The sequence below is a fragment of the Pholcus phalangioides genome, unplaced genomic scaffold, assembly GCF_987345545.1.
Source record: "Pholcus phalangioides strain wild (caught in Gottingen) unplaced genomic scaffold, Ppha-v1.0 ptg000018l_1, whole genome shotgun sequence".
NCBI classification, from domain to species: Eukaryota; Metazoa; Arthropoda; class Arachnida; order Araneae; family Pholcidae; genus Pholcus; species Pholcus phalangioides.
The window spans coordinates 18,767,685-18,780,292 of record NW_028301611.1 but is presented as its reverse complement, the minus strand read 5'-3'; the positions used below and the strand labels follow the sequence as shown (position 1 = coordinate 18,780,292).

The 12,608-nt window shown below is 38.9% G+C and overlaps 1 protein-coding gene across 6 annotated transcripts in view; it reads right to left on the bottom strand.

Moving 5' to 3' along the window:
• Positions 1-12,608, bottom strand: part of LOC149071797 (spondin-1-like) — a 130,903-nt gene that overhangs the window by 36,443 nt on the left and 81,852 nt on the right. For all 6 annotated transcript variants that reach the window (XM_089247959.1, XM_089247961.1, XM_089247962.1 and 3 more), the window contains exons 2-3: positions 10,440-10,561; positions 8,458-8,591 (exon numbers count right to left, since the gene is read on the bottom strand). In XM_089247959.1, coding sequence (XP_089104085.1) covers positions 8,458-8,591; positions 10,440-10,561 — 256 coding nt within the window. The remainder of the gene's footprint in view (positions 1-8,457; positions 8,592-10,439; positions 10,562-12,608) is intronic.

Sequence of the window (12,608 nt, the reverse complement as noted above, 5' to 3'; positions counted from 1 at the left end):
CATAATTAAGTGGTCCGAAAATTAGTTTTTAATTAATGACGTGGGGTGCACACTTTCCTGAGGGTTTTGAACCAGAACCTCAGAGAAAAACATGACACATGTCACTTCCCATCTTATGCAGTTAGCGGATTGTTACCGAAGGTTTCCTATAGAGGCCGAATACCCTTGCTCTAGTGAATGTTTCACCGCATAATCGATCATATTGTTGTGAAAGTAACATCGGGGGACGGATAATGCAATGGACGCCGCTTATTGGAATCAGGGCTATGTTATCGTACTGGGGGAACGCAGGAACCGAGAAAAAAGTGTTATTTTGCAGGAAAAAACGCAAAAAAAACACTTCAGAATAGAAAAAATTTGAATCCTTGGACCCCCCCCCCTCTTGAGAAAATCCTGCGTACGCCTATCAGGTTTAACAAAACATTTTGTTTTTTGCTTTCTGCACGTTACTGTTATCAGCCTGCAAAACTATGTTGGAGGTTAGAAGGTTAACTGTCTCGGGATCCGGAAATTTTTCCTCCGACATTTGGCCTGTCCTTACCGTATGAGTAACCAAGTAAGTTACTGACTGTGTTGAGTGAACAAGTGATTGTGTGAGTGATCCTACGAGTGACCATATAAGTTGCTGAGTGACCGTTTCTGTGATCAAATTAGCTACCGTATGAGTGACCACACTCACTTGGTTTCTCATACGGTCACATACTGCCACTTACTCACACGTCACCCACTCACTCACTTGGTCAACCTTGCGGTCATTCATTCACTCATGCAGTCACTCACACGGTCAGGGAAGGCGAAATGGCCGGCGTGAAAAGTCAGGGGAGGAATGTTCGAGGCGAAATGCCGGGGACGAAATTCCGGGAGCAAAATTCCCGTAAACCTTCGCCATGCTAAATATTCTTTATTGCTATATACGTTTTAATTTTCAATGGAATTGACAATTTCCCTTTATTTCCCATGGATTGAGAATTTTCTTTGGAAATTTTCGCCATAATTTTCCCTTTTCCTAAACCTAGTCGCTTATTCGGACTGGAATCGACACTTACAATTATCTGTATTATTCTGCACGTATTTAATTCGATGATCGCCCTCGTAAACACTTGATGAAGTACATTAAAAATAACGCATCCAGTTATTAATTATGAAGCTCATTCAATTAAGTCGGTACAAATTAGGAAAAAAAAACCGTGACGCTGACAGATTTACCGGCAGGAATTAACGCGCAACCTCTCAATTTCAGCTGCGTGTTAGGATGACGACGGTAATAGACTTTTGACGTTTAATCACGAAATAAATACATAAATGGTGTGAGACAGGAGAAAAACCAAAAAATACGCGCATCGAAGGAAAATATTCCATTCGAAAAAGAAGCCATCGTTGAAACATTCTTCGATGACAGCATCTGTCATTTTTCAAGCCTTCCAAGAGTAAAAAAATGAAAAACAAAATAATCCCGATAAACCCCGTCACGTTCAGAGCCATCTTTTCGTCGTTAACTCGAGTCGAAAATTCACGATGACTAGTTCCCTGTCATGTAATTTTAGAGTCTCTATCTTTTAAATATCAACAAAAAAAAACAAATTATTTGAGAGCTATTAAATTAGAAATTTCTTTATAACTAAATTAATTTGACATTAATTCGGTGCATTTAATAGTCGATCGCGATAACGACGAAGGCGGCGGAAGATTAAAAACGAATCGCAAGCTCTCAATTAAGTGCGTACGAAAAAGCGGTTTTCAGAATCCTTTTATGACTTCGTAATTAACGAAATTCATCGGTTTAATTTAATTTCATCAAATAAAAACGGAAATTGAATTAGTTTCACTCGAATGAAAAATAAAATGGTGCTTTTTTTTCCTCTCCTTTTCCCGTCATTTTTATTTTTCGGATTCCTCTGTGAAGAATAAATAAAATTAATGGTTTCTTTTTGGGTCATGAATTTTCAATTGATAACCAAAAAAAAAAAAGAGACTAAATATTTTCTTTTTGGAAATATATATAAATTGAAATTCAGATATTTATTTTATTATTATTATTCGTTAATATTATGCATTTCTGAAGTTTTCGCATCGGATGATAAATTATAATCCAATTTTCCGAATCATTTTATTCCTTTTTTATGGGATGAATCCCCACGTGGAAAGAATACAATTCCATACGAATGTTTTTTTTGTTTTTTCATTTATCTCGTATTCTGTTTATCTCTATTCGCCACGAACAGTTTTTTCTTCCTTTTCTGGGAAAATGAATTCAAGGAGATTCACAGAGAAGGATGGAACACGAGAAATCGATTTAAATGATGCATATGTAATATTAATAAAATAATATATCTACTATCTACCCAGGGCATTGACAACGCTGCATATCCATTTTTCCGTTCAACTGAAACTGGAAAAACGAATTGCTGAGAATGATTTTGATTAGAGAACTATTTTTTTCTTGGCCATATTGACGAAAGTATTAGTGCATTCTCTGTATATTTTCATTTGTCCGTAATCATCCCGGCTTGTTTCTGTTGCAAAAAGACTGATACCACTTTTGTTGGACTAGAACCAAATGTTATTTACCTAGTTCAGTATTCTAGCACTGCTTCAATGCGAAAAATGCTTCCATAAATTCATAAATAGCTTGCGTACCCATGGATACACGTGAGAAGCATGCGTTAGATCACAGAAGATTAAAGCAAAACACACACAATTGAGATCTCAATTAATACTTATAAATACTTATAAAAGTAGTTTTTGAAAATCTTTTCTGACTTCTATATAAGGCTGCTAATTCCCCTCCGTAATACAAGCCCTGAAAATCGCTCAAGCTTGGATTTTTAAGAAATAGAAAACCTTTAAGTCATTGTGCTGGTAATTGTAGAAACTCCATGAATAGCTTACAAGTATAAATAGAATGTTTAGGAGTTGCTTAGAAGCATCAATGCCGAAACGAGCTCAAAATATACGATGCTTTTACAAACAAATTGATGTTGCTTGAGTGAATAAAGGATTGAACGTTTCTACGAGTATTCATGTCTAGGTATAAGCCAGATTTCTATACATTTCCTCATAAAAATTTAACTTAGAAGGTTATGCACGTTTTCTATGCATTTTTTTAGTCCTACTTTTATACCCTCCTAAACATTTCTAGATTTTTTTAGCTTCTGAAACAATCATAATTATTTTTTGCACTTCTACTAATTTCTTCGAACAATTCTTATTTCAAAGAGTACGCCTCATACTCACATTTGCAGTTCTTTCTCACCGTTCTACACATTTATACAAGCGCTAATGGCTAGCTATATAAGCCAGCTTTCAATCTAGCTTACACTTAATTTGCATTTCTTCGTGCAAGTTTAACTTAAACGGTTTTATACACGTTCTCTACGCATTTATACTCCCTTTTTAGCCTCCTACACATTTCCAATTCTTTTTAAAGTCAGAAATTCAGGATGTGACTTTTCCCGTCATGTAATTTTAGCGTCGCTATCTTTTAATATAAAACAAGAAAAAAATTATTTGATGTATTAAAGGGAATTTTCTTTATAACTAAATTAACGTGGTGCATTTAATAGTCGATAGCGATAACGATGGCGGAAGATTAAAAACAAATCGGAGCTCTCAATTAAGAACGTAAAATTTTTCAGAATCCTTTTATGAGTTCATAATTAATAAAATTCATCAGTTTTATTTAATTTCATCAAATAGAAATTGCATTAGTTTCACTCGAATGAAAAATAAATGGCTTTTTCCCCCTTCCATTTTTTTCCCATTTTTATATTTCGGATTCCTCCTGAAGAATAAATAAAATTAATCATTTTTTTTGGGTCATAAATTCGATTTATAACCAAAAAAAAAAAAGGGAATAAATATTTTCTTTTTCTGTAAATATGAAAAAATTGAAATTCAAATATTTATTTTATTATTGTTTTTCATTAATATGTGCATTTCTGGAGTTTCCGCATCGGATGATAAATTATAATCCAATTTTCCGAATGATTTTATTATTTTTTATGGGTTGAATCCCCACGTGGAAAGAATACAATTCCATACGAGAATTCTTTTCTCCATTTATCTATATCTTATTCTGTTTATCTCCATCTTCCACGAGCAGTTTTTTTTTCTCTTCGTTTTCTGGGAAAATGAATTCAAGAAGATTCAGAGAAGAATGGAACACGAGAAATCGATTCAATTGATGCATATGTATATTAATAAAATAATGTATCTGCTATCTACCCAGGGCATTGACAACACTACATACCCATTTTCCCGTTCTCCTGAAACTGGAAAAACGAATTGCTGAGGATGATTTTGATTGAGAAACTATTTTTCCGTGGCTATAATTTTCAAAAAAAGTATTCGTACAGTTCAATATGTGTTTACATTTCTCAATAATCATCTGTAGATGCTCCGAGCACCGATTGAGTGATATGAAATTTGCTGCTGGGCACTCGAGTAAAAATGTGGCAGATCACTTGAGTGATCTATAATTGTGCTGCGGGTCACTAATGTGCCGAAGGTTGCTTAAATGCTCTGGGACGGTGTCACGGTGAAGAGCCGTTCAGGTATTACGTCAGCAGATTTTTTAGCCATTTTAGAACTTTCTTTGACGGTATAATTTCGTCAGCTCTGCCCCCTATCTCCTAACACATATTGGTATCAGAGACGTACGCGGAGGATGGGGCAGAAGCCTCCCTGTGTCTCTCCCCACCCCAGACGATCAAAAAAAATTTATGCTAAAATATTTAAAAAAGAAATTAAAATTTTGGAAGAAAATACCTTTATGCATTGTTGTAATCAATTTCTGTTAATTTCAATGCACTTCGAAGACTCACAACTCAAAATTTCTCTTCAAGAAGTTCATCGCGACCCACCCTATAAGGCATATATGCTGAACCCGTGGACCAAATGTGGCTCTAAGGGTTATCTGATGTGTCCCACCAACACAAAGCATGTTGATGTGGCATGCTACTTCATGCATGATGTGGCCCACCACCTAATTTTCCAAAAAAATTAAAAAATAAGCGGCACATTCACAGATCATTTAAGTGAATCGCGATACATTTTACAGATCATTTGAGTGACCTGCGGCACATTTAGAGATCACTGACCTGGCTCTATAGAAGACTTATCAACAGGTAGAATCGTAGTTCCGGTGCCAATAAAGTAGGGAATGGTTTTCCACGATTTTGGCAGGCTCAGTAAAAAATATTCCATTAAGAATATTTCATATTTTTTTTATAAAGGGTGGTTGACGACGTAAGCATCATTCAACCCCACCCCCCTCCCGTCATCAAAAGTCAGCAAAACCTGAACACCCCCCCCCCCCATCGATACTGACGTAACGTCCACCATGGCCCAAACCATCTAGGTAACTAGCTCATGTCCCCTATGGAGGACAGAGCAAGGGTCATGGTCTGTTCGTTGTTGAAGTCATACTTGAATGACCCCTGGTCTGCAAATTTTCCAATTCTCGTATACCGATGTCCGCAAATATCAGGAAAATAATGGTCCATTATAAAAAGACTATCTGAAATGCATGGATTATGAAAACTCCATTTGATTTTTGGCGCACGCACGCACGCACACACACACACAAGATTCATTTACAAAAATTTTAACTTACGCGAACATAAAATATACAGTGATCTGTGAATGTGTTGTGGGTCACTCAAGTGGCCCGTAAATATGCCGTATGCCACTTAAGTCATGTCGAACTACACCGCGGGTAATCTCGAAATGTGCCACGGGCCACTCGAGTGTAAATGTTTCTCTGGTTACTTAAATGATCTGGAAATGCTCTCTAGTGGACGAATTAAACACTCGAGTATTATGGTAGTAAGATGCATCTCTACCACCATGAAGGTTGCCGTCAAGGTTGCAGGTTCAAATCCGGGAAGAATATAGATCAGATATCTTTCCTAACGAGCTTGACGTGACCACCGATAGATGGCACCTTCATTTCCAACCCAACTCATTAATGACAGTAAATAGCGATATCGCCAGAGTTAATGTTTGGCGAAGTAATGAATCAGTTAAAATGGTTTGATAGAGTAAAACGCGCACAAGATTTTGCAGAGGAAATTTGCTCTAGTTAGGACCGTCATTTCAACTTTCTCCAGGGGGGGGGGGAAGAACATGTACTCAATGCATGTATGTAAACTGAAGAGCCGAAAAAACTGGTACAGACATGTGTATGCAAATAAAGAGATATGGAACCAATCAGAGTACGGCGCTGCGGTCTGCAACGCTTGTATAACACAACAATTGTCTGGTATAGTTGTTAGATCGGTTCCTGCTGCTCCAATGGCAGATTATCGAGATTTAACTGAGTTTGAACATGGTGTTATAGTCGGAGCACGAGAGATGGGACATAGCATCTCCGAGGTAGCGATGAAATTTGGATTTTCACGTACGACCATTTCACGAGTGTACCGTGAATATCGGGAATCCGGTAAAAAATTAAATCTACGACATCGCTGCGGCCGGAAAAAGATCATGCACGAACGGGATCAACGACGACTGACGAGAATCATTAAACGTGACAGACGTGCAACCCTTCCGCAAATTGCTGCAGATTTCAATGCTGGGCCATCAACAAGTGTCAGCGTGCGAACCATTCAACGAAACATCATCGATATGGGCTTTCGGAGCCGAAGGCCCACTCGTGTACCCTTGATGACTGCACGACACAAAGTTTTACGCCTCGCCTGGGCCCGACAACACCGACATTGGACTGTTGAGGACTGGAAACACGTTGCCTGGTCCGACGAGTCTCGGTTCCAATTGCTTCGAGCTGATGGACGTGTACGGGTATGGAGACAACCTCATGAATCCATGGACCCTACATGTCAACAGGGGACTGTTCAAGCTGGTGGAGGCTCTGTGTTGGTATGGGGCGTGTGCAGTTGGCGTGATATGGGACCCCTGATCCGTCTAGATACGACTCTGACAGGTGACAGGTACGTAAGCATCCTGACTGATCACCTGCACCCATTCATATCCATTGTGCATTCCGACGGACTTGGACAATTTCAGCAGGACAATGCGACACCCCACACGTCCAGAATTGCTACAAAGTGGCTCCAGGAACACTCTTCCGACTTTAGACACTTCCGCTGGCCACCTAAATCCCCAGACATGAACATTATTGAACATATCTGGGATGCCGCTGTTCAAAAGAGATCTCCACCCCCTCTTACTCCTACGGATTTATGGACAGCCCTGCAGGATTCATGGTGTCAATTACCTCCAGCACTACTTCAGACATTAGTCGAGTCCATGCCACGTCGTGTTGCGGCACTTCTGCGGGCCCTACACGATATAAGGAAGGTGACCAGTTTTTTTGGCTCTTCAGTGTATATACCGTGCCTTCTTTAATTATAGACACCCATCGAAAAGACACTCGCGTGTCTTTCCGACCGACCATGAAACCACCTACACCAAGACATTCGAGGTATGGTTCGGGAATAAGGAAATACAGAAAACAAAATTGCATATTGGCTGGGCTGAAAATCTCGCTCTCTCCCAAACCCGACCAAATACAAATGGGATCAGCTATAACGTCGTATTTGCCTCCGCCTGAAAATAATACTGCCCAGTAACAGCTCGGCTTGCCGTGGGCAGCTTCGATCAAAGAATTGGAACAAATCCCAGTGGTCGAATACGAGCCCAGAAGTGTTGAGGAAGTCATTCGAAAGTAACAAGCCGGACTAAAAGACTCACCAGAGAGTATCGGGGCCCGAAAATGTTTAAGTATGTGTTTATACCTTAATATTCCCTTTCATTAGGTATCCAGATTCATCTCATTCAATTGAATAGTAAAGTAGTGTGGTGTGTGCGTGTTTTTTTTTTTTGTGAGGAAATTGGATACGGGCTGGAATAAATGAAAGTCGGATGAAATAAGGGCTATAAAAAATATAAAAGGTGAAGGAGAAGTTTTTACAATCATTTTAGGCCCTAGAATAGACGGGAGATCCCTAGAAACTAAGGCCTTGGGCAGCGGATATGATGTTGTAACGAGGCACACTTTCGAGTATGCATTACATACTGTAATAATAATTCTACATTGGTGCTTTTCAATGAAATTTGAGGCGCATGAGACAAAAAATCGTTCATTCTGATTTGGCGCACTGCCCGGAAAGGGGGCCCATGATATTCTTAAGACGAACCTGAGTTGGACATAATTTGATATCGATGTACAGCAACAAACCGATCTTAACCGCCACTTTGTCCCCACGGGATAGATGCTGACATGAATATGCAGAAAAACAAAATGCTTTTCGTCTCTCTGAGGGGGATGATCATGTCGCGCCCTTGCTCTTTCTCCGGCAACGTCCATATACGTCGACCCAATTCCACGTCTAGTTACTAACCGAAAAGCGTGAACCCATGCATGATGTTGTCGGATTTAATGAATTTCGGTTGTGATCACGTACGCACACTTTAAAAAAAAACACTTGTACTCACTTGAATACGACGCATCCAGTACCGGAAATAGGCGCTTTCCACATCACTTGAATCTCGGATTTTGGTATATGAGAGGTGTGGACGATAGCATTCGGACATTCTTCCGAGAATTTGGACAGAGCATCGCCAAAAAGCTGGGAAAACGCAAAAAAATATGAAAGAGACACCATTAATTATTATTTCTTGACCATTCAAGTAACACAGAAATTCCGCAAAGATCTGGCGTTAATACTGTGGGAGGTACCTCAAGAATGGTTTGTACCGTGGTAAGTTGGCGAACTTCGCTTGAATGCCCGCATCACGCACAGCATTCATAGCATTACGACCACACTAATCTGTTGTGGAACATGAAGTTTTACACTTAGAAGTCGTAGCAAAACATAGTGAAAAACATATTGAACATTTCTTGCGTAAGTCATAGGTGTTTGTTTTGTAACCTAATGTTTGTGTTGTTCCTATAAATTATTAGATTTTGTGATGTGTTAATTGAATGGTCTTTTTTTTCTGGCTTACATTGCTTCCATTCTGCGAGGGAATTTCCCGTGTTTCTCGCGTACAACGCAGCCTATCGGTAAAATTTCAAATATTTTTTTCTCCTTCGTCAAACAAAATTTCATCACTTCAGAAGTATTCATGTAAATTTTGAAGTCATTCTGCCCGCCACTGTGGTGATAGAGTGGTCATAGTGACGGACTTGCATCGCGAGGACCGGGTTCGAACCCGATCGGCACGACACTGGTGGTCGGCTGAAGTTGATTTGCTGTGGTTCCCAACTTTGAGGCGCGAATGCAAACCGAACTCTCAGTTGAAAAGTCTGAGAGCCACAGAGAGCAACAAGCCTACAACGGTACAAATATTCAATCACTACACTTCACTCATAATTGGAAAAATAGACCGTAGCAATGGAAGAAGCATTACACAGAAACCAATTTCAAGTTAGGTTCGCAACACGTACATACACATGCACATTTTCTAGCATGGCTCAGTTCTTCTTCGACCACCTGCTTATGTCACTTCATTGACACAGCGACGGGATATAACAGCACCTCCTAGAGATAGAAGGCCACCGCACGTTGCCATAAACGTCATTCAACTATTTATCAAGTTTGCCACATTTTGAAACACATATCCTATTTCGTTTCTTCTTATTTTGGCGTAGAATCTTCCTGATTGGCTCACAAATACCGCATTGTGATTGCATGTGGGGCATAGAAATCGCCAATTCTGAGCCCGATCAGAATTTTTTTCCCCCTGAATATTCTGAGGGAAAATTGACTACTTACTGACGTCACGAGCAGACTGCGGTGGCCTTCTATCTGTAGGAGATGCTGATATAATGTATTTAGGCAGAGGAGGTCACGAACCGTTAAGACGCCACTGCCGCCACAAGGGGATGAAAATTCAAGAAGTGCAGGAACCGCACCAGCGGGTCTGGTGCCGTGGGCGTCAGACCAGAACGGAAGCAAATTTCAATGTTCATAACACATACACGCATTCCAACATGTACTCATTCGTTGGAAATTTCTTTGATGAATATTGCCGAGATGTAAGTGTGGTTAATAATCATTCATTCTGCCCAGTGGTTCCAATTTTACAGCGTTTTGAAATTGCAGCTGTGTAATAATAATCACCCTGTATTAATAAACCTAATTTAATACAATGCAAATGCAGCTAATGCGGTTTGAAAATGTCCAAAAGCCTATTTTGATGTAGTGGCAGTTCGACTTTTAACGTATTTGATAGATTCGTTTATTTATTGCCCGATGCTGTTTATCTCGAAGTTGAACTACGCACGTTAAAAATTAGAGCTCAATTATCTGTGCATATAACGAGGGGGGGAGGAATCAAGTACACAAAATAACGCCACCTATAATTGCAGTTTCGTGTTTCGCGACGGTTCTTCTTCTAATTAATTAACTCTCTCGGTAGTTATCATTGTCGGAACGAGACAGAGGGAAAAAAGAAAGTGTCTGGTGTCTAACCTGGAAGGAGCCGACATCTGGCCTCGCAGAGATGTCGTTGACTGTCTCTTTCGGCTCCACCATCAGCATAAATCCGATAAATTTCTGAACTGTCTGCTGGGCTCGGAATCCCTGGAGCGTCACTGTAAAGATGGACGGAGAACAAAAAACGGATCAACGCATTTGTTTCGTTGGGGGGAAAAAGACAAAAGAGAATAAGAAACTGATGATCATGAAAAGCCGCTTATAATCATAACATTGTTCAGGAAAACTATTCAGCAAGTATTCATAAATTTTATGATATTCTAAAAGCCATTTACATACAGTCGAATCCCGTTATAACGAACTCCAAGAGACCGGAGAAATCACTTCGTTATAACGAAATTTCGTCATTATTTATTTTTCAGTCAGTCAGTGAGGACATGTTATTTTATATAAGTAAAATCAAGGAATGGAGTTGATAGCCTTTTAAGGGGTTGGTGCCCGCAAATTTTCCAAAAAAAACACATTTTCAAATTTTTAAATAAGGGAATTCTAGGTATTTGCTTTGTTCTTATGTGAACTTATGTGGAGGATTAGAAGATCGTTCGTTAAAACGAGATTTTAACTATAATGGTATTCGTTAAAACGGGATTCGACTGTATTAGCAATTGATTATACATTAGCAATCAAAGAGACTTTTGAGGAAATCGCACGATGTTTGATTGAAGTGTGCGATTTTTAGTGTGATCACAGGCGTCTGCAATTTTTGACCCAATAATGAAGTCAGTATGTGGTGTTTTTTTTTAGATTAATTATATTAGATAAGATAATTTTATTTAACCAGTTAAAACACAGACCCAAAATATTTCGGGGCTGAGCTAGATTGTGACCCAGAAAAATAGTAATTAAATACATGCGTGTCGGTACAAATAACAACGTGATGAAAAAAACGCATAATGGAACTAGCTTGTTACCCGCGTGGATTTGGTTATCTGAAAATTACTCGACGATGATTCCCCCGTATAACGTTTAAAGGCCCCATGACCCTCTTGTGGGTTGAATTTTCTGAAATCCCATTTTTTTTTATAGTGGGTATCTATATTATAAAATAAATAAAAACACTGACCGAATTTCATATTTATAGCTTCATCGGTTTCGACTTCACGTGATTTATCTACGTTACCTTTGACCACACCCCTTATGACCTCCCTTAGGAGTCGAATTTCAAAAGAAAAGAAATCCTTCGTACTTAGTCTTTACGTCATGAAATAAGCATAATGACCAAATTTCATAATTATGGATCTAACAGTTTCGGCTCGGCGTGATTACTCTGTGTAATTTTTGAACCAGTTTATGACCCTTTAGGGCAGCGGTTCTCAACCTTTTTGACTCGCCTTTTTGGCATATAATTTCTATGGCGGAGCCCCATAAGCATATTTTTTTACTTATTCATCAAAGTTACTGATTTATTTTTATTATTTAAAAGTAGTCATAATTATTTTTTTGAAATTAGCTGTTTTTTTTTCTCGAGCGGCCACGGAACCCCTGGGGAGTGCGTAAGGAGCACCGGTTGAGAACCGCTGCTTTAGGGGATCGCAATAAAAAAACTCTTTTTAGCGAGTCTTTACGCCATGAAATAAAACTACCGAACAAATTTCATATTTGTAGCTTCAGTGATTTCGGCTTGGCGTGGTTTCCATGTAGACTTGGTCACACCGTCAAGTCGCAGATGAAAGGAAAAAAAAAAACCAAAAAAATTAAAAATATGCTACCTTTGAACCCTTTTATAACCCTCTTTGGGGCGAATGCAAAAACCCCCTTCTTAGTGAGTCTTTACATTATGAAATAGAACTACTGAAAAAATTTCATATTTATAGCTTCAGTGGTTTCAGCTCGGCGATGATGAATCAGTCTGTCAGTGAGGACATGTTATTTTATGTATATAAGTGACAACAGGAATGGAGTTGATAGCGTTTTAAAAAAAATCGGCATTTAGCGACGTGTGCAAAATGAAAGAAGATTACATTACAATGTCTAATAGAAAATTTAAATTTCCTTGAGTTAACAGCCATGATTTTAAATTCACAAAAAGAAGATGTGCATGAAGATTGTTGAGTTATTAACTGCGGAATAAATTGAATATTTTGCGAGCAAAATAAAGGAAACATTTTGGGAAGCGAGTTTTATTTGGCTTTGGTACCTGCATTG